At 38.5% G+C, this 25,065-nt stretch overlaps 3 protein-coding genes across 6 annotated transcripts; 2 read left to right on the forward strand and 1 right to left on the reverse strand.

Moving 5' to 3' along the window:
• The first annotated feature begins 1,119 nt into the window (after nt 1-1,119).
• Nucleotides 1,120-20,047, forward strand: LOC145482169 (prolyl 4-hydroxylase subunit alpha-1-like). Of its 3 annotated transcripts, none has more exons than XR_014048727.1 (12): nt 1,120-1,557; nt 2,529-2,860; nt 3,627-3,678; nt 4,083-4,252; nt 4,800-4,970; nt 5,447-5,517; nt 5,820-5,925; nt 6,245-6,298; nt 6,864-6,926; nt 7,516-7,584; nt 8,172-9,122; nt 20,037-20,047. XR_014048727.1 is itself a non-coding variant. In XM_081460782.1 (12 exons), exons 1-12 carry the CDS (start codon nt 1,206-1,208, stop codon nt 9,417-9,419), a joined length of 1,542 nt encoding a protein of 513 aa, XP_081316908.1. In that variant the 5' UTR covers nt 1,120-1,205; the 3' UTR covers nt 9,420-9,713. The 3 variants fall into 3 exon arrangements, 2 of the variants coding, with proteins under 2 accessions (XP_081316908.1, XP_081316907.1); XM_081460782.1 differs by lacking the exon at nt 20,037-20,047 and adding an exon at nt 9,358-9,713 and having other exon boundaries at nt 4,857-4,970; nt 8,172-8,268; XM_081460781.1 differs by lacking the exon at nt 20,037-20,047 and adding an exon at nt 9,358-9,713 and having other exon boundaries at nt 1,121-1,557; nt 8,172-8,268.
• Nucleotides 11,208-18,851, reverse strand: LOC145482179 (eukaryotic translation initiation factor 5A-1-like). The gene is made up of 4 exons (XM_081460793.1): nt 18,790-18,851; nt 16,847-17,022; nt 15,053-15,157; nt 11,208-12,744 (listed from the first exon to the last, which is right to left on the reverse strand). Exons 2-4 carry the CDS (start codon nt 17,009-17,011, stop codon nt 12,550-12,552), a joined length of 465 nt encoding a protein of 154 aa, XP_081316919.1. The 5' UTR covers nt 17,012-17,022; nt 18,790-18,851; the 3' UTR covers nt 11,208-12,549.
• Nucleotides 18,840-25,058, forward strand: LOC145482176 (protein LZIC-like). Of its 2 annotated transcripts, XM_081460789.1 has the most exons (7): nt 18,840-19,180; nt 20,099-20,203; nt 20,856-20,991; nt 21,194-21,292; nt 21,848-21,943; nt 22,277-22,358; nt 23,100-25,057. In XM_081460789.1, exons 1-7 carry the CDS (start codon nt 19,149-19,151, stop codon nt 23,156-23,158), a joined length of 609 nt encoding a protein of 202 aa, XP_081316915.1. In that variant the 5' UTR covers nt 18,840-19,148; the 3' UTR covers nt 23,159-25,057. The 2 variants fall into 2 exon arrangements, with proteins under 2 accessions (XP_081316915.1, XP_081316916.1); XM_081460790.1 differs by lacking the exon at nt 22,277-22,358 and having other exon boundaries at nt 23,100-25,058.
• The last annotated feature ends 7 nt before the right edge of the window (nt 25,059-25,065 follow it).

A 25,065-nucleotide genomic window follows, 5' to 3' on the forward strand; every position in this document is an offset into this window, starting at 1 on the left:
AAACCTAATGTACGAGTCCCCATGCTGTCCCTCGTACTTCTACGCCATCTTTTCTCGATAACGAAAAATACTTCTACTTCGAAAATGTGGTGTTTTTTTCCATGCTAATACATATTCTTAACGATTTTTTTTTTTTTTTCATTAAAAAAGTAAACAGAAATGCAAACTTGATCAGGAGGTGCTCTTTATAGAATTTATACCTCAAATAAAATGAAACTGAATTCCGTTTCTCTTAAATTTTCTTACTATTTTCAGGTTGCGTTCAACTGCGTTTTTTCAAGTTCTTCACCGGGGGGTGTACTCTCCGAATTTTTTTCTAGGGTTGCACGGCGAGTTTAAACCCCTCACGCTTTTGTAGACCAAATATGCAGTTTATCGCGATACCCTATTAGTTTTTTAATCAAAAGATTACTTTACGTCTCCAATGCATGATCTCAGTTGGCAAGGAGTCACTTCCATTTTTCGCCAATATTTTAGGAGGGCTTCATATTTTCTGATTTACTTGAGAATAATCGCGCAAATATCACACTCATTTTCCAGGCCAGAGTGAAAAACATATCCTTCTTCAAAATTAAAATGATCAAACTTTGTGCCGTTTTTTTCAATTCAAATCGGCTCACAAACGATACTTTTTGCGCCGAAAATACCTGTATGGCTTATTTAAGGGAGTAGTCCGGCCCCCCCTGGACCCTGGACAGTTCCACGACATCTCTAAAACAACAAAGTATAACTGCTCGTGGACAACTGTAATTTTGAACTACACTAATAGCTAGTAATAAAGGAATGAAGGAGAAATTTGATTTCTTTAAATGCTTTTTGTAACCAGATGCGGCCTCTCCCCTAGATAGAAGGTTTTTGAGACTAAAATGGGTCAAAAACGTTTCATAGCGCATATATATATTAGTATTTTATCAAATAGTTTTTAAATCCCGTCGACTAGTTCTTGTTCAGTTTATCTTGCGATCTCTGTTACGATATCTGATTCTGATAAAGATTTTGTCGGTCTTCCGTCGCTATTTCTTTTAAACGTCACAACTTAACAAATTTGATGGCATTTTCTTTCCCAGCAAAAAGGTTTCCAAGGACCTTTAAGTAGCTATGACTATGCATTTCAGTTTTTATTCACTGCGGGTAATGTTCCCAATTTGCATATTTCCGTGACTGTTTTTGCCGGTTGTTCCAACAGGTTTTCTATCGAAAAACACATGTCTTCAATTCATTTCTTCAAAATGATCGAGTGGAAAGCTTTGGTTTACCGGATGTCGCTGCTGTTGAGCGTTACAAACGGCGAGTTTTTCACTTCGCTCACTCAGATGAAAGGCCTGGTTCGATTGGAGAGCGCACTGTCCAAGTCTCTGGACATCTATTTGGAACAGAGATCGGAGGCTCCGGGAATTATCCGACAATTTGCCGATCATGTAAGAAAGGAAAGGAACCTCGCGGCGGGTGATATTGAAAAATATGTCTTCCATCCGATTAATTCCTTTCAACTTGTGAGGCGCTTTATAAGACACTGGACAGAATTAGGGTCATACCTCGCAAAAGAGTCTCCTAACGGTAAGAACAAACCAACTTGTTTTAAGCTAAAAACTGAAGATCCACAGCTCTTGGAAAGTTAAATTGTAAGTTAAATATTTGCTGTGTTATTACAACAACATACCCGATTGCTAATTTACACTTTTTTAAAAAAGGATAAATATGTCAAGAACTGATAAGAAATATTGAAACGAGATCTGTCCTCTTTTATTTAACATTGCTGTGAAATATAAAGCTACTGCCACCTACATTGTCAAAGAGACAGGTGCCCAGAAGAAAGCAATCAATTATCTAGCTAGGAGATCAGTTATCTTGAAAGCAATGGATTCATTTATCAGATTTAAGGTTCTTAGAAAATACTTAAAGACCAATATTACAAAAGCACAGGAAAACAAAACATTTTTCCTTCCGTTTTCACACAGCAGTTAGATGGCTTGTAAGGGCCGACGCTGTACCCAAGTAACTAGGAGTATTTTTTACCTCCCCTGGATAGGCTGCTAATTCATAACAGGTTACGACTCCGCTTCCTCCGTCCCCCCCCCTCTGGGATCCTGACAGGTTGCCCTAACAGTAAGCCATTTCAGAGTTGCTCATACCTCTGTTTCAAAACGAGTCTTGGTGCACTACCTTTCATATTGAAATGAGTTTTTCTTACACGTTCATTGTCTTGCAAATCAAACTCATTTCCATATGAAAGTTTGTACAACAAGACTCGTTTTGAGGTAAAAAGCAACTCGAAAATGGCTTATTTACCGATGGATAGTAAGCTCAAACCCAGATCTCTACCGCGTTTTTCTTTGACTTCGTTCTTTGCGGCAGTGTTTATAGCAAAAAGGCTAGTGGAGCCGAGCAAACAACTGAAGCAAATAACTCAAATTGAAAATAGCATTGTTAAGAATCCCCACTGGCCCGAGGCAAACCAGTTGGCTATTTACAAGCGATTACAACAGGAGATTTTTTAAAGTTGTCTTTTTCTTCTCTCAAATGTTTAGACCTCCAATGGGAGCTCGTCATCAATCGCCCAGCGTTTCCCACCACGCAAGACTTCATGGGAAGCATGTCAGCGATTCTGCGCATTCAAGATGTTTACAATCTCAGCGCACGCGCAATTGCTGATGGAGACTTGCATCAAGAAATATCCAGCGGGAGCCTGGGTCCCGATGAGTGTTATGAACTCGGCATCGTTAGCAATGACCAAAGAAACTACGAGGATGTTATCGAGTGGATGAAGGAAGCGTTAAAGCGCATGAGCCCGCCGTATGAATACAGTGGTGCATTGACAAAAATTGACGTCCTTGAGTATTTGTCCTGGGCCGAGTATAAGGTGGGTTTAAAAAAGAAATGCACATGTGAGCAAGCAACATCATAGGCTGAAGTGTGAAAGCACTTATCAGGCAGTCTGAGAAGCTGAAAGATTAAGATGCTAAAATTGTTTTCCCGCGTTGACTACTAACTCTAACTGTTTAGAAAAAAAAAAGTTGTATGAAGGTTTCATTATGACACAACAATGTGAACTAAAGGTAAATAAACTATTAATTTCTGAGTTTAGCTTGTGCCTCTGTTTCAAAACGAGTCTTCGTGCAAATGAGTGGGAGGTGCGGTGGCCTCATGGTTAGTGCGCTCGACTCCGGAGAGAGCGGTCCGGGTTCGAGCCCTGACCGGGGACATTGCGTTGCGTTATTGGGCAAGACACTTTACTCTCACAGTACCTCCCTCCACCCAGGTGTATAAATGGGTACCGACAATTTAATGTTGGGGGGTAACCCTGCGATGGACTAGCACCCCATCCAGGGGAGAGTAAAAATACTCCTGGTCGCTTCATGCTACTGAAACCGGGATAAGCTCCGGTTTGATGAGCCACTTGGCTCGTATGCAGACTTAACCTTTACCTTTTTACCTATTTCCGAGTTACGTTGTGCCTCTTTTTCAAAACGAGTCCTCGTACAAATGAGTTTAATTTTCATGGGCACAAAGACTCGTTTTGACAAAGAGGCAAACGGCAAAGAAATACAATGAGGGGTGGGGTTGGGGGAGTAGAACCGACGCCAGGGCTTGCCTCTTAACAGCTTGTGTGTCTCTTATTTCCACAGGTCGGACTTTTAGACGACGCGATTATACACACGAAAGATATTCTTGGACAAGGTAGTATTATATTGAATCGACATTTCATGCACGTAATTCTGCAAGAGCGGGCCGCAATGTCTTTTTCTGATCTAATATATTCTGGCTTAGAAGGTAAATAATTTAGATCATCAAAAACTAGGGTGCTTTTCTGTTCTAATCGCTACAGTTCGTTATTGATGTAAAATCGTGCACATGCCCGAATAATATCAGAGCGACAATCCAGTAGGCCTGGGCTCTAAGCCGAGGGGCTGGAGGACACGGTTGAGTAAACTTCCTGTTTACTACTCTTTTCTCTCTCAGCACCTTAACCCTACTGTCCCTTCTACTTCCGCTTTTCTCAGTGCCCCCTGACCTCACCTCCCCCCCCCCAACCCTCCCCCGCCTCAAGGAATGGCACTTATCAGACGAATTGCTTTATTTAGATCCCACAATTAAACAGGCCCATATTAACCTTGGACACTTCAAGACAGAGCAGCTACAACGCAACACACACAGTCATCGGTCGGCAAAGGCCACGGTGAGCAACAACAAGAAGAGAAAGAGTGACTCCATGTTCACGTATGAGCGCCTCTGCCGAGGAGAATCTCGGAAGGTTGGTGACCTTGCTTGTTAAGAAGAGATTTGTTCTATACTTTTGCTATGAGCTTTACAAGATATCATTGATGCTTGTGGATAGGTGGAAGAACAAGCTGATGCCACGCTTCTCTTGTTCTCCGGCAAATGAATTCTCGCCTGCGCAATTTAACAATCATATTGCGAAAGTGTGCGGAATATTGCCCTTTTTAAAAAACTGGATCAATAGATAATGCAATTCGAGAGTTTTCATTGGCCTAGCCATCATGGGCTATGAGCCAGTATGCCATGCTCTACAAATATGGTAAGCGTGCAAGTGGGGCATTCTTATTTTTACTTTAGTTTAGTTTTCTATATTTTGAGGGCGTTTTTAATAAAACAATTATCTTTGTTGGATATGAGATGGTTAGAACCAACTCGGTGCTACGCGCGCGCCTTATTGGCTATCTACCATCTCATATCCAACAAGCCCGAGTGGAATAGTTGTTAAGTATTTAGCCCATGGAACTAGCTAAAATAAACTGGGTCTAACTTTAATATACTATAATTTCGAATTTGTTTTGTAGTCCCGGATAGAAAGAGACAAGCTGACGTGTTACTACAATAAAAATCTCCCATCACAGCTACTGAAACCTGTTAAAGTGGAGATGTTAAATTTGGACCCAGATCTCTACCTGTTTCATGACATCATCACAGACAGCGAGATTGAGCATGTAAAAAAGTTAGCTAAACCTCAAGTGAGTGTCTTTAACTCGACTCAGCTGTTGTCAGTAATGATTGATTGTAGCGCCTCGAGCGCTGATTTAGATTTTGTAGCTCTAGGCGGGCTCTTGTTTTTGCTATGGGGCCCTCACTGGAAGGGTGCGCTCATTTAAAAAGTGGAGCTCGAGGGGGGAGTGCTTATTAGAGAAGAGATACTTACTGGAACGAAGGTGCTAAATAGATCGCTGCGGTATACAAAACCCAGAGAGCTTTCAATGCTATGTTACTTAACTTAACGGTGAGAAATTCCCGAAACAAATTTAAGGAGGCCTAGAAGTGCCAGTGTTTGAAGAAAAAATTCAGAGTTGCTATGTTGCACGACAAATAAAATAGACGTTGACGCAAATCGTGTCGCAACAAATTTACGATTGATGTTGTAAGAAACTTTGTCCACGCCGCCTTGGTTACGTTGTTTTGTTCTTCCATTCGTCATGTATTTATTTTAATTTAGCTCAAGAGGGCCGTTGTCACAAATTCAACCACCGGGAATCAGTTAGCAGCAGAATATAGGATTAGTCAAAGGTGAGAATTTACGCTAAGAAAATACGAAAAGCTGGAATCGTAATTCAGTAAAACTATACTAGGGAACCACTGCATGTGCATAACAACAAATGTACAAGGTCAGTTCGTGATTCCTTCTTATTGGTTATGAAAACCTTGTCTGAACACACTGACCAATCAAATGATAGCAAAAAGGCAGCGCGGAAACGAAAAGTTAAAAAGAAATGGCTGGAGAAAAGGGTGCGAAAATTAACAGGCAGCGCCCAGCATAAAACATGAACAGCGTATTTGTGTAGATAAATTTTTCTTCTTTATCTCGTCAGTGCCTGGCTTGAAGATAGCACTTCTCCAGTTGTCAGAAGAATAAGTCAAAGGATCGAAACCATAACAGGGTTGTCTCTTGATCCCAAGCACACAGAGCCGTTACAGGTAAGAATTCTGAGGAAGTTAAAATACACGCTTGTTTCTCTTGTTCTCTTGTTTCTCTTTGTTTCGATCCTCCCTTAGGAAGTTCGGAAAGCACTCAAGAAGCTAGAGTTGCTTGAGCTCCCAGCTTCGCCTCGAGTGACTGTTTCATTTCTTTTGTACTCTTCAAACTTTCTGGGTGTATTACAACTCAATATAATTCACTCTAAAGTTTCCAATAAAATTTAATTCCTTGAAAAGTGACACTCTGTTCAATAACGTACATAGATCAGCGAAAGTTATAATAGTACATGAAGTAATGACTCAATTTTGTATTTTTAAGGTGGCTAACTATGGGATTGGAGGGCATTATGAGCCACATCACGACTTCATCCAGGTGGGTCCACAAGCATGTATAAATCTTTTTCTTTTCCTCTCTGGGAGAATAGGGCCATCGACTCTGCGTGTCTCCCGCTCTGCTCTGTCTCTCACAGCGGTGACAGCCTCTGTCCAGGTGTATGGCAAAATCTAGCTTGTGAACAGGTTCCGGCTGGAAGGGTCTAACCGCGGCTGGAAAGGCCGAGAAAGAACTAGCTGAGAGTGAAGTGGCCGGGGCGGACGGGGGTGGGTGGGTCGGGGGATGTGGCGACGAGGCTTCTCCCCTCCTCAGTCCCACTCCTTTCTCTCTTCTATCCGCTTTCTTCCCTCTCTTTTCGTCCCGTCCTCGACTAGAGAGCCTGTCCACAGGCAAGGCCTATCCAATATTCTGTTTTTAGCTCTTTCTCCACAATTCTCTTCCATGTCTCCTTTGGCCGCCCTCTACTCTTACAACTTTGATCAATTGTCCCGTAAGTTTGCTTCTTTTGGAAAAAAAGCTTTCGAAAGAGACTGCTTACATTCCTTACAGCATCCTGTCAAGCATTCTAATTGTGAGTTACCAAATGTTCTTTTATTATTACCAGAACACAGATGGATCCCTTCCAGCAAACGAAACTGGAGATAGGATTTCTACAGTTCTCTTTTATGTGAGTACCGTGACCCCATTTACGTGTTAGAAATTCACGATGACCGTACGGGGAAACTATTTGCTTAGAGATTGTCGCTCTTTATTTATTTATTTATTTATTTATTTATTTATTTATTGAGGGTAGCACACAACAGTAGTCTGAACTCAGCTCTGAACCTCCTTGAGGAATTCCCTTATAAGAACGACCAGATCAATCACCTAGCCTACAATGGGCCATATTCGTATTCTCGGTATTAGACTGGAACTAGCTAGCAATGGAACCAAATTTGGGAAAATATTTGCATTTCAAAAGACTCCCCGCATTAGCCTCGGTTGCAAGCTAGTTCCAGTCCAATACTGAGAACACGTGATGTATTTTGAGACGACGTCTTAGTCGTATCTAGTGCGCTGGCCTCAATTCTATTTTTATTCTCTAGAGGTGCCAAATCTGAAAAGAAAAAGATCATAAAGAATTCTGACCCCCTTTTTTTAAAAAAGGAACAATAATCAGCTTCCATCAATCTGAAGTATTAAATATTTCTGCCAACTGGGCCGCTTGACTCTCTGTTTACCAATTCACGTGTGAAAGCGTTCTCCTTTACTTTTAGTTGAGTGACGTAGATGCTGGAGGTGCAACAGTGTTTTTAGACGTAGAAGAAGTGGTTTATCCTCGAAAGGTTTGTGACATGGCAGGATTTAAAGTAACAAATGTTGCTTTAGGCTTAACTTTACGCACAACTCCCAGAGTCCAGTCCCCGCTCCATCGAACCCTGTTCCCAGGGCCATTGAAAAAAGGGAAAAGCAAATAATAATAATAATAATAATAATAATAATAATAATAATCAGCTTTCTTTATTGAGGGTAGCACACAACAGTAATCACTGAAAACCAGAGGCGCTCATATAAATATTTACAGAATAAAAAGATGACGTGTTAAGAATTAAAAATATAGAAATATTTAACAATAATATAAAAAACTGAGACACACTAAAATGGGAACGAGGCTGGTCAATCCCGGCCTCCTCAGTTTTCTCACTTGACTTCCGACACAGAGAGGGTCGAAGAAGACCTTAGTTAGTTACCCACGAGTTACCCCGTTTTATCTCGATTTAAGTAAATGTTAGTGATCAATGTCTTTCTTCCGAAAGCTGTTAGGCAATAATCAAAAACTTCTTCCGGACAAGATTCCGAGACGCACTAAATTAACCGTTAGAACAGAAAAAAATAAATCAACCGTGCTTCTTATTCTCTTGCACTTCGATAGGGCGATGCAGTATTCTGGTACAATCTCGACACGGATGGCCATCCCGATGACAAAACACGGCACGCCGCTTGCCCTGTGATCGTTGGCTCAAAATGGGGTAAATATTATCAGAATTTTAAAATATGAGCAGTGTCTAAAGCATAGCTGGATCATCTTGTGTGTTGAAAATGAAAACGGTTGCGAGAAAACTGGAAGTTGGAACATTTTTCATTAAACCATGTGTTCTCCTGCGCGTCTTCCGCAATCTTTGTATTTTCGCGTGTGCCCCTATTCAACACATGAGGACTATAAAGAGTAGAAGGCAGGACTACTCCATACGGCAGTAATAAAAGAGAGACCCAAAAGTTGGAAGTGAAATCGTAACTAGGGCGGTTTTACATTGGGTGCCGTAAAGCCAAAACTTATAAATACTCCAGCCAATCACTAAGGACACAGACAATACAGTGCACCAATCAAAACTCGAAGTTATTACATGGAGCTGACGGAAAGCGCGGGAAAACGAGTGCGAGCGAGTCACAGTTGGCTTAGGTTTTACTTCTGACTGGAAGAAAAAATGGCGCGAATTTTTTGAGTTAATCATGTAACATACCGTAGTGATGCAAAACCAATTACTTTTTTACAATAACTGTCTAATTTCTAGCGCACTGATTGGCTCATTTTTGTCATCCGTAGGAGTACAGACGGATAAAGTTTTAAATTATGCAAGCTTTCAAGTTCAACTTTCAGCTGTCAAACTGTCAACTTTTTAACCAATGAGATTTAATTGACTTTTTTAAGTAGCCAATCAAAAAAGGGAAAAGCTGTTGACAATGTTCGCGTCATTTTGAATAAAATTCACTTACCTTTGTTTACGGCAACTTTACGGCGTCTTTTCCCCTCATTTATACCCGGCATTTGACCATTTTCGGGTCTTGTTATTGTAAAAAACAAATTGACGTCAGTTTTTTATGCGTCTGTCCTCTTATTGATGATAAATTGCGTCATAACATTGTCAAAGTTTACTGCGGAACCACTTTGGCAATGTTATGACGGAATTTGTCATCAATAAGAGGACAGACGCATAAAAACACTGACGTCAATTTGTTAATTCGACACTCAAAATGAAAACTGCTTCGAAGTAAAAAATTTGTCTCATATGGTATCTGGTCACAATCAGATAATTATCACCTGCTTTTTTCTGTTTTAGTTGCAAACAAGTGGATCAACGAACGAGGACAAGAGTTTCGTCGACCATGTATCCCTACGTAAATGTAAAGTCGATTTTTTTGCGATATTTGAATAAAACAAACAAACAAGCGTTCTGAACAGGTTCGTGTACTTGACTCTTTTGTCGGGAGGGAGTAACGTGTTTTCAATTGCCGTACCGTGAGCCCATTCCGATTACCAGCCCGGTAAACCATCCAGTTTTTAATCCTTTCTAACAGGTCTTAATTTACCTGAACTGGCGACAACCGGCGTATTTCTCTTGTGCTAACCTTCCGTCACCTAGCCATTTCCCAAGGTGACCGTTATATACAGGTTTGACGGTATGTTTTCTCTGCGAGTTAATTTCTCCGCGCGCGCGAGCGTGCGCTCGAGCGTGTGAGTGAGCGTGCGAACGAGCGCGAGCGCGACCGAGGAAAAAAAAAGGGCAAAAAACGTCAAAAAACGTTTGTGAACATCGATGCTTCCTAAATCATTTAGGCAATCGTTTCAATAGTATACCATTGTTTTGGCACCCACTAAAGGTTATCCTATAGTGTGTGAAAAATTGCTAAAAGGATTTCGAGAAAAAGAAAACTTTCAATATGCCTATGCAAATTTAGTCTTTTAAAAGAAAACATGATAAACACTCTAAGTCACACAATGTAATACTGTATTGATTGATGCGACGTCTTAAACAGCTCTTACACCATCTGTACTGTTGACTGTGATTACAGCTTCCAAAATTGAGCGCTGTTTTCTAAGTTGAAGTAGTAGTAGCTAAATCTTGCGTAACCAATTTTATGGCCCTGTAGTAAACACTTACATCCGTGTTTTGAATGAGTTGTTGCCTTGTGCGTGCATTTTGTTTTGTTTCTGGACAGGCTGGTTTCTTGGCAAGATCTGTAGATACATTGATCTGTGTCAATAACCAATTCCAGTATGAAATACTACGCATGCGCAGTTAATTTTCATACCACAAGGTTTGCATGTAAATGTTTTACAAGAAGTTTAGTTACTACAGATGTTGTCACCGCAATGCGTACTTGTGTGTGGCTTATGTGGTAATCTATACTAGTACCCAGTCATATCACAAATACTAATTTTTGTGGGGGGACAAAGACTCCCTCGATATCAAATACCACAAAAATAACAACTATGAAGAACGGGTCCATATTGCATCTTGATAGGTCTGTAATTTCTGGCACCTTCTGAATGCTTACCAAATCGCTAAAACGAAGTGTCCGAGCGCAAAGTTTAACGGAACAGAAATTCCCGGTGAGAAGTTCTTGCGAGGAAGTACAATTAAATATTAAAGTACTCTTGGCTAAAAAATGCTGTTCCATTCACCTCTAGAAACTTCCAGAAAGTCAAACCGGAATAATTTCGGTCGAGTGGAAAGCTACCAGAGTTTCTAATATTCCTACTGACTTTCAAAACTTGGGTGAGACTTGAGACTTCGAGTCGCTCGTTTCTTCAAGCTTACACAGTAAGGAACGAAGACTCGAAGAACAAGATTGCTTGTTTCCCTCACCGAATGCGCATGCGTGAACTTTTGGCGAGGGAAGGTTGAAGAAGTTACTTCCTACCATATTTGATTCTATAACCAGTTAAAACTCGATCTTCGAGTCGCTCATTTTGTCAAGCTTGAGCAGAGTGAACCGAGAGGACTTGAGGTAAGAGAGATCACCTTTTTCCTTCGCCATTTTTAAGGAATAATGATGATGATGATGATGATAACTTAAAACAAAAACAACTTGGATGCACAAACTACCCAATTTCTTTTAAACTCAATTTGTTAATTTCAGTGCACCATTGTTTTTGTCACTCCTTAGGAAAAAACTGAATATCAACCAGGTTTTAAGGCATTTTAATTGCAAAATTCGCGAAATAAGTACTTGCTAAATAAGTGAACATTTCATATACTTTTCGGGGACACAATGTCAAAATATTTCCGACCCACAGCAAGGTCTAAACTACTTGATCAAATATAAGCAACCTAACAAAGACGTTGACAAAACTTTTGACTAACTCCCTTCCAATCTTGGCATTTAACTCTTTCAGCACAGAACACCGAATAATTCTACACAATTCATATTTCAATTTCTAATAGAATATTCGATCAAGGCAAAATAGCACAATTTTGACAGGCTGCTCTGAAGACAAAATTGACCTCGTGTTCTTAGGCCTTATGGATTTACACATAGCACTGATCAAAGAACTTAATTAATGATGATAGCAAGTGGTCCAGACTGAAAGAGTTAAGTTTTTGTACTGTACAACACACACACTGATAACTCCCATCAGTATCCCCAGTTGTAATTATTTGTTATACTTTTCCTTTCTGGTAGAATTAATCAGCCACCTACATTGGCCAACAAAAACTAAGTGCAATATAGCTACTTGATAAATTAGACTACTAGCACAAGCTTCTGTTGGCTCACAATCCACAGAAACCAAGCACCAGTGTGCTAATTGTTCAAGCATAAAACCAGTGCCTAAAGCTCATTCATTCCAAAATTTCAACTGGAAAGTGTTAAACATCAACATAGCTCAGAGTTTACACCAGAGAAGAATGTTTTCAAAATGCATTCATAAAATTTAGGTCTGGTTCAAGTCTTGGACTTCTGAAAATACTCCAGTTTAGAACTTAAGTAGAAGCAAGGGAAACATTGGCAAAGCAAATTAATGTTTCATTGAAATACAAACCATGACATATTCTTTTAATAGAAGAAATTGTTATCTCATTAGAACTGAAAACATTACACCATTTAGTTTAACTTTGAAGTTTTCAATGGAAAAATTAAACCTGGTGTTAGACTATTCGGGTTATTCTCGCTTCTTGGAAAGAATAGTCCTGCAATTTTAACAGTAATAAGAAGATACCAGACAGACAAAACTCGGGTCTTTAATTACATGATATAATTATTGACTGCTAGAGTTGCTTCCATTTTGAACAAACACTTTCATCCTAAACAATGCAAGAATTGCTCAGAAACTACCTAAAGCTTATAATTCACAATAAGCTTAATTTTATTGACAGGAACTTGGTAACTAAACTTATTGTGTATCAGTTCAAGAGTTTGCAGGATCAAGAAAAGAAGAAGAGCAATAATATTAGTTTTTTTCTAGTGCCTTATCAGAGTGGTCTGTTTTTACTGTCCAAAACATTGATTGCAAACAGCTGCATATCCATCTATTTGGTCAATGGTTTAGTACCAACTACAGCCTCCTCTCCCATTGCCTTGAGAACTGTTAACATCAGCTGCTCATCATTGTCAAATTTGACTTGTATTTCTTTTCCCAAGTCCCCCTCTGGTAACTTTAAGTCATCACGTGTCTCATTGTCATCATTCATTAAAGACAGGTACCCTTCATCTATGTTTGTTAGCTGAAAAAAGAGTAGAGCAATCAAATTCAAGTCAAACTTATCAGTGAATAACAATTATTACATACCATCATGTGCTGCTGTGAAGGGTGTGGTTTTCAGGGAGAAATCAGACACTCTTGCGGTGTTTCCGCCAGAGGGCACCTTTGCAGGAATCCCACGTTACGATCAGAGATGGCCCCCAGAAAAACTAAAAAAGGGCCAATTTGGCCCTTTCCTTTCACAAGACTGCAGGCTTAACACAGGCATAATAATTTAAAAGCCATCCCAGGGCTCGAAATTGTGATCGATATGGTCGCCAATGCAACTAACATTTCATCCTTGGCGACCAAAATTTCTGATTTAGTCGCCATGATGGCGGCTACATTTCTCTGTGTCAACGATCAATAACGGCTATTTTGTCGCACATTAGGTCCTTCTAGAAAATTATATTGAAAGATCTTTGCTTCTAAAACATTCAACATAAGAAAAGAAGTCAATCGATCCTTTTGCTTTGCTGTATTGATTCTCTCACATTGGAAAACTTACAAATGGCTGACCGTGTTTGAAATTGCCCTATATTGCATTGCAAACCCTTGATCACTGACTACATCATGTATGCCTAAGGATTGTTCTCTTGTTATGCACAGATCCTTCATACTAGTATCTGATTCAAAAGAAGCTTTATTGAGTAGAAACACTTCAAAAAGCACTTACTATTAAATTTTATCATAGATCCTAATAAACTGCTTTATTTTCTTTGGTACCCTGATGCATTTTTTCAATCTGTAGCTTTCAATTTATTGGCCCCTTTCCTAAAAAATTGGCCCCTAAAAAAGATCTTCAGGGGCCACTTTGGCCCTCAAGTAAAATTTTGTGGCTGAAACACTGCTCTTGGTCTAGAGTAGGGTATAATTTACGAGGAAAGTGGCCAGAGTATAAGTAATTTAGTCTAAAATGGAGTTCTTTACCTGGGGTTATGCAGTAATAGAAATTGAAACTTGGAAGTGACTGTAAGATATTGGTTTAGTTACCATATGTTGGACTATGATAGTGATAAAGTTTCTGCATTGGAAATAGCAAGTCTGGGATAGCGTAGGCATTTTTGGGCTAGTCTAAAATAGGGTTACAAAATCAAGCTGATCATGGTCTAGTATAGGGTAAGGGTTTCAGTGTCTCAGTGGCATACCCCTACCCAAAGATTTACAGAGTACACCCCACCTCCCAAGATTTTCCCCCAAACGCTGTTAACAGTTCTTGGCCCTTTGGGAACTAGCCTTTGTAGGCTAGGGTGCCCAGCAGTCAAGCTCAGGAAAAATAATGATAATAAACAAACAACTTTATGATTATGCTATTTATTAATTATTTATTAGTTAATTACTGAAGGCAATCGAGTGCTGCTAGAGCACTGCCTCAAGAGATAAAAGGTCATTTATTTCCGAGGGGGAGATTGGGGTTTGCAGTATTACAGTATTTGGCAATTTTTCTTGCAGAATTTTGCTAATTTTAATTTCTAATTGCGGTATTGCGGTATTCTGCCTGAACCTGTGGGATGCATTTTTTTTTAGCATTTTGGACTTACTAAAAATTATCCTCCAAGTCCTTAAACATTTTCTGAGCCTTTTCCAGTTTCAATCGGAAAAGGGTAAGTTATTTTTTGTTAATTACTAACCAACGTGCCAACGGATGTTACTTATTTTGTCTAAATCAAAAATAACCTGACATAACATTCATTAAGAAATTCCTAATTGCTATTTCTGTGTTATTAATGCTCTAAACCTGACATACAGAGTAGTGGTTTTGGTATGATACAGAGTTTCGACTTGGCATTGAAGTGTTGCGGTATTTGGCAATTTTTTATGCGATACTGCAGTATTTGCTGAACTTTTTTGTGGTATAATGGTGTTCAGAACCCCCCAATGTCCCCCTCATTTCTAGAGGCAGAGCACAAATTCAGTAGTAGCAGTAGTGGCAGCAGCAGCAGCACCGGCCAGGGTTGTCTTAAGTTTTGAGTCAATTATAGCCTTGATCTTCACACTCATAACAAACTTGTTAACTTTTAGGTGGATCATATCAACTACAGAACACATCAAGGGCCCATCAAACATACTCAGCTGAAGCAGGTGTTATGGGTTATGAGCCTTATTAACAGCCCTGCTAGCAGTACATTGTGTGCGTGTGTGCATAGTCTTGTCAAGGAATGGCAAATAAATGTTTTACAGACACACGGAGACCTTGAAGAAAACCATTTTTTGGCTCAAGTCCATGATCTCTCCACAATTAGAGACATCAGGAGTATAAAATGGCAATCATTTTTCCCTCCTAAACTTACCTGATAATCGTTACGAGAAACATGTGGGACATCCATATTGTGGGTTGAAGGACAGATATCTTCATACTTCTTCCCAGTAAAAATATCTATGCCTACCAGATGGACCTTTAAAAGATAATGCAAAATTATTTTAGAGGAAAGCATTTCAGCAAAATCCCTTAACTGTTAGATGGTACCACAACATTTACTCATGATTTATTGATGGGGTAATCTCAAAATATGTGAATAAAACAATATTATTTTGATATCGAAAAATTCCGGAGGTAATGACCATCTGACAATAGCAACAAAATTTCGGTGGCTAGAAGATTTTTTTTCTAAGACTATAGGAGATGGCTGGAATTTAAGGCTAGAAGACCCAGGGCTAACAGTCTATGCAGCTATGACGACATCATTGATCCTCGCTCAGTTGATATTCTTCATATCTTTCTCAGCATTTCAAATACATGATCTTTCATATATTCACTCATGTCTATGCATCTGCGAACATGACCTCCCCCTATCTCTCTACCTGAGAAGGAAGCAGTGTTTCCGCCAGCGCGCCATTGCGAGAATTCCACGTTGTGAAATTTTCTGGCTGAAACACTAAGAAGGGCATGATAAATTTATTTAATAGATTGCATAGAGTGGTTTTCAATGGAGTGTCAAAAGTAATCAGCAATTACTTTGGTTTTGGTTTTACTACCACTTGAGATTGGCCAAGCAGTCTGGTTGGTAAGTAGAGTCAAACCTGTATATAACAGCTCTGTACATAGTGGTGACCCTGTGTATAATGGTCACTGAACAACTTCCCAAAAATCGTCCCTTATATTTACTGTTAAGTTGACCTGCATATAACGGTCACCTGTACATAACGGATGCGGTCACCCTTTAGACTTCATGAACCCACAATTTCATTATCTTTTACCTGTATATAACGGTCACGTAATTGGGTTACAGTTAACGAATAATGACAAGCTTTATTCATCAGCGCATCAAATAGCAGCCACCGAGGCAGGGGTCTCACAAAAATACAAATATTAGTACTAAACACAACTACTAATACACGTCATCGTCTACGTCCGACACATGCTTGCGGCAGATAACATTAAAGTGCCGTCATTTGTAAACAATAGTTATTGTAACTGTAACAACACAAGCGTACCACACTGTTTTCACTTTCGTCATAGTTCCCTGATCATAACACTGTACTATACTTATCTGTTTCAAATTGTTGTCAATAAATGTAAATTGAGTGATTTTCCACTTAAAAACGTTGCTCATTAGCTTTCAGTAGATTTCTACTGCACCTTCCTGAAAGTACACCACAGACGTTTTAAGGGCCTTTTTTATTACGTTTGTTGCATTGCTGTTACTCGTTATTGTCAATAAAATGTAAATTGAGTGATTATTTGCAAATAAAAATGCTATTTATTGACTTCCAGGAGAGTTTAAAGGAAACCTGTGTATAATGCTCACCTGGCTATTCCCCAAGGGTGACCGTTATATACAGGTTTGACTGTAATGGGTTTGGTTTTGGTTCAGTTGAAAACCGCTCGATAAAAAAATGTATATTTCAAGCTATATGTTGTTCAGTTCCCTGACATGTGCCTTCTGGAACTGTAGGAGTCATGTAGGGCTATCAACTCTCTGCTGTATAGAAATCTCAAATGGTCAACCATACAAAACACTTAACAACTGAGAGTTTCAATAGCTGCCCAAACTAAAAAAAGCACTAGATATCACTCTCTTAAAATAAACTCTTCATGTTCAAGAAGATAGCATACACAGGTTAAGTGGAAAGTGATTATGAACCTTGGCATGGCCATGCTTTCCAGTCTTTGAAGTCGACATCTCCACTATTTTGCAGGGACGGCCTTTAATGACAACATGACCATTTTTACGCAGAGCCGAGCACTGCTGGGGATATGTAGCTGAAGCACCAGAATCTCCAGCCCCTACAAAATCCTCGTCAGACATGGTAACAGACACTGAAAAGTCAAACAATCAGTACCATTGAACTGTGACAAAAGAATTCTCCATCCAGCTTACTGCAGGGCTATAACTTGGCAGTCGCTAGGTCACCAGTAATGACTTAAAACCTACCAGGGTGACTAGAAATCAGCTCTTACATGGAGTAGAAGACACAGATGACGTAAAACAATAGAAAAGAACAGGACAAAAGAACGAGGAATACAATAAAGACAATAGGTTTGTGAGGCGGTGTTCTACTGGGATGTGTCGTGTGTCTTCTGCACCAAGGAGCTGAAATTGAGGTTTATTTGCCCTATATGCAACTATGATAGAAAATAATTGAAAGCAATGTAAATTTGCGACGTATGAAATTCAAATAAAAAGGCAACAATCCACAGTTAAATTGCACCACCTTTCTTTTCTCTTCCCCTTAACTCTAACTTCACCTACTGCAGTGAATGTTTAGTTCGTAAGTGGAAAATTCCAAGGGAAATCCACAGCGAGACCCTGTTTTGATTTCCCAGTTGCCAAGTGCAGTTCATTTTACTTTGCATGCGCTATTGCTTCCACAACAGAGCACAGCAAAATGTGGAGATCTCTCTGGTTGTAAGCCTCCAACAACCAATAAACTGAAGCATAAGGAAGATGTTCAGGAGACCAACAAAAAATACCACAATTATGAATATCGTGAACACTTCAAAGCAGTTGAACAAAAGGGAAGATGTGGCTGGCTCTCCACGTTTAGTTCTTTCTCGTTTTTGATTAATTTGAGGGAAAATTGGATATCTACTATAAATAGGAACTTTTGTGAAAAATTCAGGAAAAAATGAAACCTGTTAATGGGATGAGGGAGAAAATGTGAAAATTTTAAGGATACAGGAGTACATGACTTGTATTTAGCCCCAACCTTTGAAGGCCTTCATCATTGTCTGGTACTGAACTGAACTTACCTACGTCTCAACTACACTATGCCAAGTTCAATTAACTTTTTCACCAAATTAAATCGATCCTTTAGCTTAATTTTAAGTCGACAGCAAACTTTTAAAAAATGATAGTCAACGAGGAGGAACTAGACAAACTATGATTAAATTTTCTCTAAAAGCTAAATACCAAAATAGACCAAAACTGGCCAACCCTCGAACAGGCAGGCATCTTTTCTGAGTCAGCTATAATTTACCTGGGTGTATTCTTCGTTCTAGTAGGCTTTTTACGATATTTGGATTGGAATTCAATTTTGTGTTACTCAATATATGCCATCGAAAAACTTCATACTGCTAGGTTTCGTCCGCCGCTAAATTGCCCACAGCAAAACATCCATACAAATACAAAATAAGAAAAGCAAAAAGGTACAATGTACTATTTATAACGTTTGCGTTGATCGAGAAATAAGCTTAGTTCTCATCACGTGCGGAGGCCGCGCGCTTTTACCGGCCGGTTGGAAATTCTCTTTTCTGCCGGTAAAAAGAAACGAATGAAAAACTTTACGAGATAGGCAAAACTGGAATTTCACAGCAGTAGCCTTAGAAGGCGCTACCTTTCCAATCACTTTGAACATCGACCCATAAAGTAACGAAACCAAGCCATTTCATTGTATCATGTGGATCTTTAGAGCAAAGACGAAGAAGCGACCCTAGATTTTATAACCGGATTATAAAGAGTAAGACGGCGATAATTTACCAATGGAATGCTGAAAAAAGGGTATAAAGAAAAAATGGACTCGGGGTTCTACACTAGAGATTCAAAACGGAGTTCTAAGGATATAAAACACTGAATGAAATACTTACGGTGGTCGACAGAGCTTCTCGCAACGTGGTTCGGAAAAGGAAGGCGACGAGTTCTGCGCACCCTAAGAGGGGGTGCAAATCAATTGTTAGATTGCCTAGTCCATGACGGAAGTAACTCTGAAATTTTGAGGGTGTGTGACGGATGTAACATCATCCATCAGCAAAGCTTTCTTTCTGAGAAAAATATATGCAAGTGTTATTTAGAGCGATTTTTGTTGAACAGTAACAAGATTATTTTGCGATCTTATAGCATTCTTTTCTTCGGCCATAGCATTTTTTTTTTTCTAAAGGTCTCTTGACATCTAAAAAAAAGCCTCGCGCATATACCTTGGAAGACTGGGTATTAGTGAGTCCCATCGATGCTGGGAGAGTGGCAAAGTTGTTGGGTCAGGTAAGTATGTTCCGTTTTCTCTACTTCAAATACCACAGTTGTTACAATGGAAGCTCCAATAGCTTTCATTGTTAACGTTATGTACATTGTATTTTTACACTGCACTATTGTGGAATCTTTTATGACAGAATGACGAGTTTGGTTGTTGATATCGACAAAGATTCCCTTGAGCGCCTCCGTAGAAACTAAAATCTTAATTTAAGAATTTTCGTCTTACCTCAGCACCAGAACAAAAGCTGACGTAAGTTGTCAGCTATTATTCTGGTGCTGAGGTAAGACGAAAAATCCTAAATTAAGATTTTAGTTATTACTCTCTAGAGACCTCTAAAAGTTTGAATATTGTTGTCTAATTCTGTGTTCAGTTCTCCGACTAAATTGTGATCGTGTAGTGTGGAGGCTATAATAAAACTCTCGCTGTTTTGACTAAGAAAATCTTTTGGATATTATAGAATTTCATCATGTCGTCGTATGATTTCCATGTTGTGTACGCGATACAAGCTAATTTAAGCTTATACATTGCTCAGTTGCAGAACCAGGACAATTGCAGGGCCTCATACTTTTTTGATACCTTCCTGTCATGATCAGTGATCATCCTAATAAATGGGACAACTCTAATATTCCTCAGACTTTGTTGAAGCAAAATTTGTCCAGAAAATTACCAGGCATTTTAATCTGTGGCCTGTGGACCCAACCAAATAATAATGGGCAACTTTTCTTGGAACTTACCACACAGCAATATATGACATTGCAAATTGAAGATCGCGATCATTGTGAATGTTGCTATTTGTGTTTCAAGTCGTGGCAACATGTTTTGCAAAGTTCATGGGAATAAACCTTTCTCAGCAACTTGCATCAGTCATAAAAAAACACTTTTCAACTTGCCATTTTGAATATTGACAGGCTGAAAATATATCTTAGGAATATGACATCAAGAGGGCAAAGTGAGACACAAAAGTTGAAGCAGAACCTAGGTGAACAGCTTGATCGCCTTGTAGCCCAGCTGTCAGATTTAGAAGAATGCAAGTAAGTTTGTTTGAAAACTCTTTTTTTTGAAAGTTTGAAAGTGGCAAGCTGGTACATTTTCTTGAATGATTGTCACTAAGGCAGTAGGGTTTAGGTTGTAGGTTCCTTCAAAGCATTACTTTAAGGCAGTCAAATGTTAATATTATATTCTGCAACTGATATTGTAAGTAAATTAACTTAAATTATTAACAGAGCTTCATGGTGGCCAAGTGCAGTACCATAACTATAGGAAAAGAACCACATGCATGCATAGAAATAGAAAACCATGCAACTTTTTATCGGTGGTCGTCACTGCTAGTGGCATGGATTGTGGGTGCATGTCCCCCTACGATGACAATGACAATATTGTCCAACATGGTGGCCATTCTTCAGCTAATAGTTTGACTGAGGCATGCATATATTGGGCATCCATGTTATGGTCAATTGACACCTGTCAAAAGAAGGTATTCACTGATCATATTGCGGGCTCAGGTTTAGAGCACATTTGTTTTTTTATGTTGATGGCTGCCCAGGTATTGTTTTCAACTGGATTTGCTGGCTCAAGCCAGGTTAACTTATTATAATCAGGAGCTCCACTTTAAGGCTTGGTTGAATCTATATATTATTGCTAGTAATAGAAATTTTCTTCTTTGCATCCTTGTTATTTTTCAAGGGAAGATTTAGATGAGGATGAATATGAAGAAACAAAGAAAGAAACACTGGAACAACTGAAAGAATTCAAGGACGCATTGGACAAATTTGCTGCTGGAAATGTGACCCTAGTTGATGAAATAAGTAGCATGCAGTTGGTAAATAATATGTTAAAAGGCTTCTTACTTTGTTATCAAACCAATCATGAAGCACCATGCTCAAAACTTTTTCTTAATTTAACATCTTTAATTAAAAGTAGAACTTTTCAATACTTTGATGGAAATAAGTTAATTAGCATCTCTCTCATATGTCAACCAATCTTAATAATACCATTATCTCTTTCTATCGCCAACACGACAGGCAATCCAGGCAGCTATAAGTGAAGCTTTTAAGACACCAGAAGTCATTCGTCTGTTCGCAAAGAAACAACCAGGCCAGCTGAGACAGAGACTCGCAGAGGTAAGAAGAAAATGACTTAATCATCTTGTGGGAGATTAAGGTAAAGTTATGCTGTAAAGTCTGCCGTTAAGCATGCCAGCTCAAGTACAGTTAATTTCTAAATTTAACTCTGATTTTGTGTTATGAAGTGTTTGCCACTCAATTAAGCACTTTTTAAGATATTGCATTTTTTACATACCTTTGTTATACTTTTATTATTTCCCATAATGCCCTTAGGCTTATTACAGGCCTGCAAAGACAAAGCAAAAAGCTATGTAATAAACAACTTATTAACCTCAAACGTTCAGTCTTAATGGGAAAATTTCAAACCTTGGCCTTGCTGAATGTATTGATGGAGCAATTGGCAAGGTCTTGGTTTGAGATTTTCCCATAAAGACCTCACTCTTGGCTAATAAGTAGTTAGTAATATAACTGTTCAACCCCCTTCACTGTGAGAAAAAGTAATTTTAATTAATTTAAGAAATATTAACTTTTGCAAGCAGAGCCCTTGGGTCCAATAAATGTTCAACAGTTATTAAATTAGTTATTTCACTGGCTGGTATAACTTTTCTTTAGATGCAAAGAGATCTTAAAACTGGTCATCTGAGTCAAGCAGCTTACACACAACAAGCAGTGGAGATTTTAACAGCCTTAAAGAAGCTTGGAGAGCAGGTACACATTGAAAAATAATTTGAAAATATACCATAGGTGATAATTTACTGCAAATATTTTATAACACTCACAGTAATTGAAAGCTTAGTGGTCAATGTGAGTAGAACTTAATCTGTTCCTACCTCACATCAGCAGGGTTATTTGGTCATTTTTAAATGACCAAATAACTTATTTAATTATTATTAATGATGTTTCTTATTGATCTACAAGTACCCTTCAAATTATCTCTGGAGTGATATATATATATATATATATATATATATATATATATATATATATATATTACATTACAAACAATTTGGTTATAAGTGCAATTTTTAATATCTATTTCAGCTAACACCTCAAGAAGCTGAATTTCTGGCTGTGAATACCAATGCAGCTTTAAGTTCCTTTGAAAAAGTTTCAGAAAACATGGGTAAGGTGGTCATTCACCAGTAAATTAAAAGGATATATTTTTTCATATTAAACATATTTGTCATTGTTTTCCCCAAAAGCACCTAGGATTATCAAGGGGGATTACAATATCTTTGTTTACATAATTTACGTTTATCAAATTAGCTGACTGCTTATTCTACTTTCAAGCGTTATCCCACTGAGCTCTAGATGTAACGTAGAAAGTGGCTAAAAGAGTAAATTTTTTGGTTGTCTCCAGTGACAGGCAAATTTCAGGAAATCTTAATTCACTGGTCAGGCGATTCTTAATTGAGACTTTTTCAGATGGCTCCAAGGTTTCCCAATCAGAATATTTTTACTTTATTGTTAAGTATAAATATGTGTACCAGGGACGTTTTTAAACTGCAAGTAAGACAATTCTGTTGCCAAACAGATAGGTCCCATTTGATAGATATTTATATAAAGGACTGTATTATGCCAGTGAAACCTGAACATTTCAAATGGAAACCCTGGTTAATTGCTGTATAGAGGTGTCTATAGACAGTTTAATTTTACAGAAAATTTGGAAGTAAAGTTTGGGAATTACTGACGGTGGTGTTCATGTAAGACTTGTGTCCAGTAAATACTGGTTTGACTGTGAGTAATCAAATGACTTTTTACAGTGTATGTCCACCACTCTTTACCCGTCATGATGTCTTAATTTTCTTGTGTTCATTAATGCGCTTATTTTAACATTTTAATGAGTTTTACTTAACTCTTCCAGGAAGTGGTGATAAACTCCTTAAAGTGGCTGGTTCCCAAGTCGAGGATGCTCAGAAGTAAACTGTTGACTCTTGATACTAAATGGATTCATGATGCAAATGATACTGTTATTACAAATCTGCGTTGATGTCATGACACTCTGTATGAACATTGTTAGTTTCTCTTACAGCAGACTCAACTTGTTGGTAGACAAAAATGACTACACCAAGCAGAATTGTGTGTACGAAGAAAATTACTTATTAAAAAATTCATCATCATCAGTCTTCATTGTGCCATCAGACGCATAAGACCTTTTAAAAAAAATAGTTCAGTGCTTACTACAAGAAACTTAATAATAATAATAATAGACTTGTATAGTGCTAGAACTAGACAAACATACTCAAAAGCGCTTTACATTAAGTTAAAATAAATGAATAAATGGAAATCACTAAACTTTAAAACTATTACAACAACTATGCTAAACTTTAAAACTATTTCCACAAGTCAAAAGCTTTCTTAAAAAGAAATGTTTTCAGTTGCTTTTTGAAAATGGCGAGGCTGCTACTTGTTCTTATAGTTAATGGCAGCGAGTTCCATAAGACAGGTGCAGCATGAGCAAAGGCCCGATCCCCAAGTGTAGAGCAGTTGACTTACAGGTAGGATATATATACCTGGAACCCAGATGGAAGGTCCTGCATGCAGAGAGTGAGGAAAAATACAGCAATTTGTCAACAAGCGAATAATGGCTTGATTTGCCACCAATCCATATAACTTACATTAAAAATATGTGTAATTAGGAGTATAAGTGAAATGACATTTTGTTCTTGGGGCTGAATACCCTGGGTCCCAGAGGGTTCTTTTGGAGGGCAGCAAAGCCACTTCCTGTGAGTGGCAAAGCAGCAGTATCACGCTTTAGCAATTCACTGCTCCTTGTGTGAAAGAAAAATAAAACCCGTGGCACTCGGGGTTAGGTCTGAAAGGATTGAAATGCTGTTTTAGGCAAGCCGTAAATTATTATTATGCACCAGTTCACGTAGCTGAAACAAATTCTCAGTCCATTAGCTACAGTAGGCTTAGGAGGCTCAGGGTGCAACATTTAAATGTTTTTGAAGCTTTGGAGCACCTATAGACAGGGTTTTTGTGACCTGAATAATCACACCTTGCCATGATCAAGTTTTATAGATTATTGTTTAGAAATTTTCATGTTTCAGCTAACTTCATCCATTGAATGACGTGTAACCTTAAATAACAAACTCAGAAAATCATGGGAAAGAGCTTTTATCTATAATGGCCTGTTTGAGCTCAACTTATTGTAATCACCAGTAGTCAACAAGTTAAAGTTTTACCTGCATCTTACTTTTCATCAACTGTTGGCTTTTACTAAGTGATGTAGAGAGGTATGTTTTGTAAGTGAGCTTCTATTTAAGTAGAAAATACATGAAATTTGTGAACTTGGCTCTGTCATTTAAATGGGGGGATGTATGTTTTCAGTATTTTCTCTAAGGTTTGTTAAAACGTGTTGTTTGAGAAATACCACAAAGGTTTATTTCCATATGAATGCCCATCCGACAGCAAAAATTATTTCAGTTTAACTTCACCCTTTCGAACTTTCAGACTTTGATGTTAAACTCTTGAAATTATGAAAGAAACCCCGCAAAGGTACCAGGTTCATAAATTTTTTAGGGTTAATGATGTGAAAGGTACAGGAAGAGCTTGTGCTCAAAAAAGAAACGAGTGAAATAGCATGGCAATCACCCCTGTCACTTTTACTACAGAAGACTCTCACTGAGTTTGGGAGACCACATTCTTCCAACTCTAGTAAAATCATGGGCAATGCTCTTTGGTTTATTGTAACGTTTTGATTTTCCAGAAAGTTATTAAGTCACTTCCCAAATTTGTTTAAATTCTGATAAAAAACTTACTGTTCTCCCAAATAGCCATTATTGGGGTGATTGCAGCTCATTTTCTAGGAAGAGGGGAGGGGGGGA

Source organism: Orbicella franksi, chromosome 3, assembly GCF_964199315.1.
Source record: "Orbicella franksi chromosome 3, jaOrbFran1.1, whole genome shotgun sequence".
NCBI lineage: Eukaryota > Metazoa > Cnidaria > Anthozoa > Scleractinia > Merulinidae > Orbicella > Orbicella franksi.

Excerpts from the sequence above, each read along its gene's own strand:
- LOC145482179 (XM_081460793.1), bottom strand. The coding sequence starts at position 17,011 with ATGTCTGACGAGGATTTTGTAGGGGCTGGAGATTCTGGTGCTTCAGCT. Across the intron at positions 15,158-16,846 it reads GAAAGCATGGCCATGCCAAG|GTCCATCTGGTAGGCATAGA; the intron begins GTTCATAATCAC and ends TATCTTTTAAAG. Across the intron at positions 12,745-15,052 it reads TTTCTCGTAACGATTATCAG|CTAACAAACATAGATGAAGG; the intron begins GTAAGTTTAGGA and ends CTCTTTTTTCAG.
- LOC145482169 (XM_081460781.1), top strand. The coding sequence starts at position 1,206 with ATGTCTTCAATTCATTTCTTCAAAATGATCGAGTGGAAAGCTTTGGTT. Across the intron at positions 6,927-7,515 it reads TTTCTACAGTTCTCTTTTAT|TTGAGTGACGTAGATGCTGG; the intron begins GTGAGTACCGTG and ends CTTTACTTTTAG. Across the intron at positions 8,269-9,357 it reads GATCGTTGGCTCAAAATGGG|TTGCAAACAAGTGGATCAAC; the intron begins GTAAATATTATC and ends TTTCTGTTTTAG.
- LOC145482176 (XM_081460789.1), top strand. The coding sequence starts at position 19,149 with ATGCTGGGAGAGTGGCAAAGTTGTTGGGTCAG. Across the intron at positions 21,293-21,847 it reads TGAGACAGAGACTCGCAGAG|ATGCAAAGAGATCTTAAAAC; the intron begins GTAAGAAGAAAA and ends ACTTTTCTTTAG. Across the intron at positions 22,359-23,099 it reads AAAAGTTTCAGAAAACATGG|GAAGTGGTGATAAACTCCTT; the intron begins GTAAGGTGGTCA and ends TAACTCTTCCAG.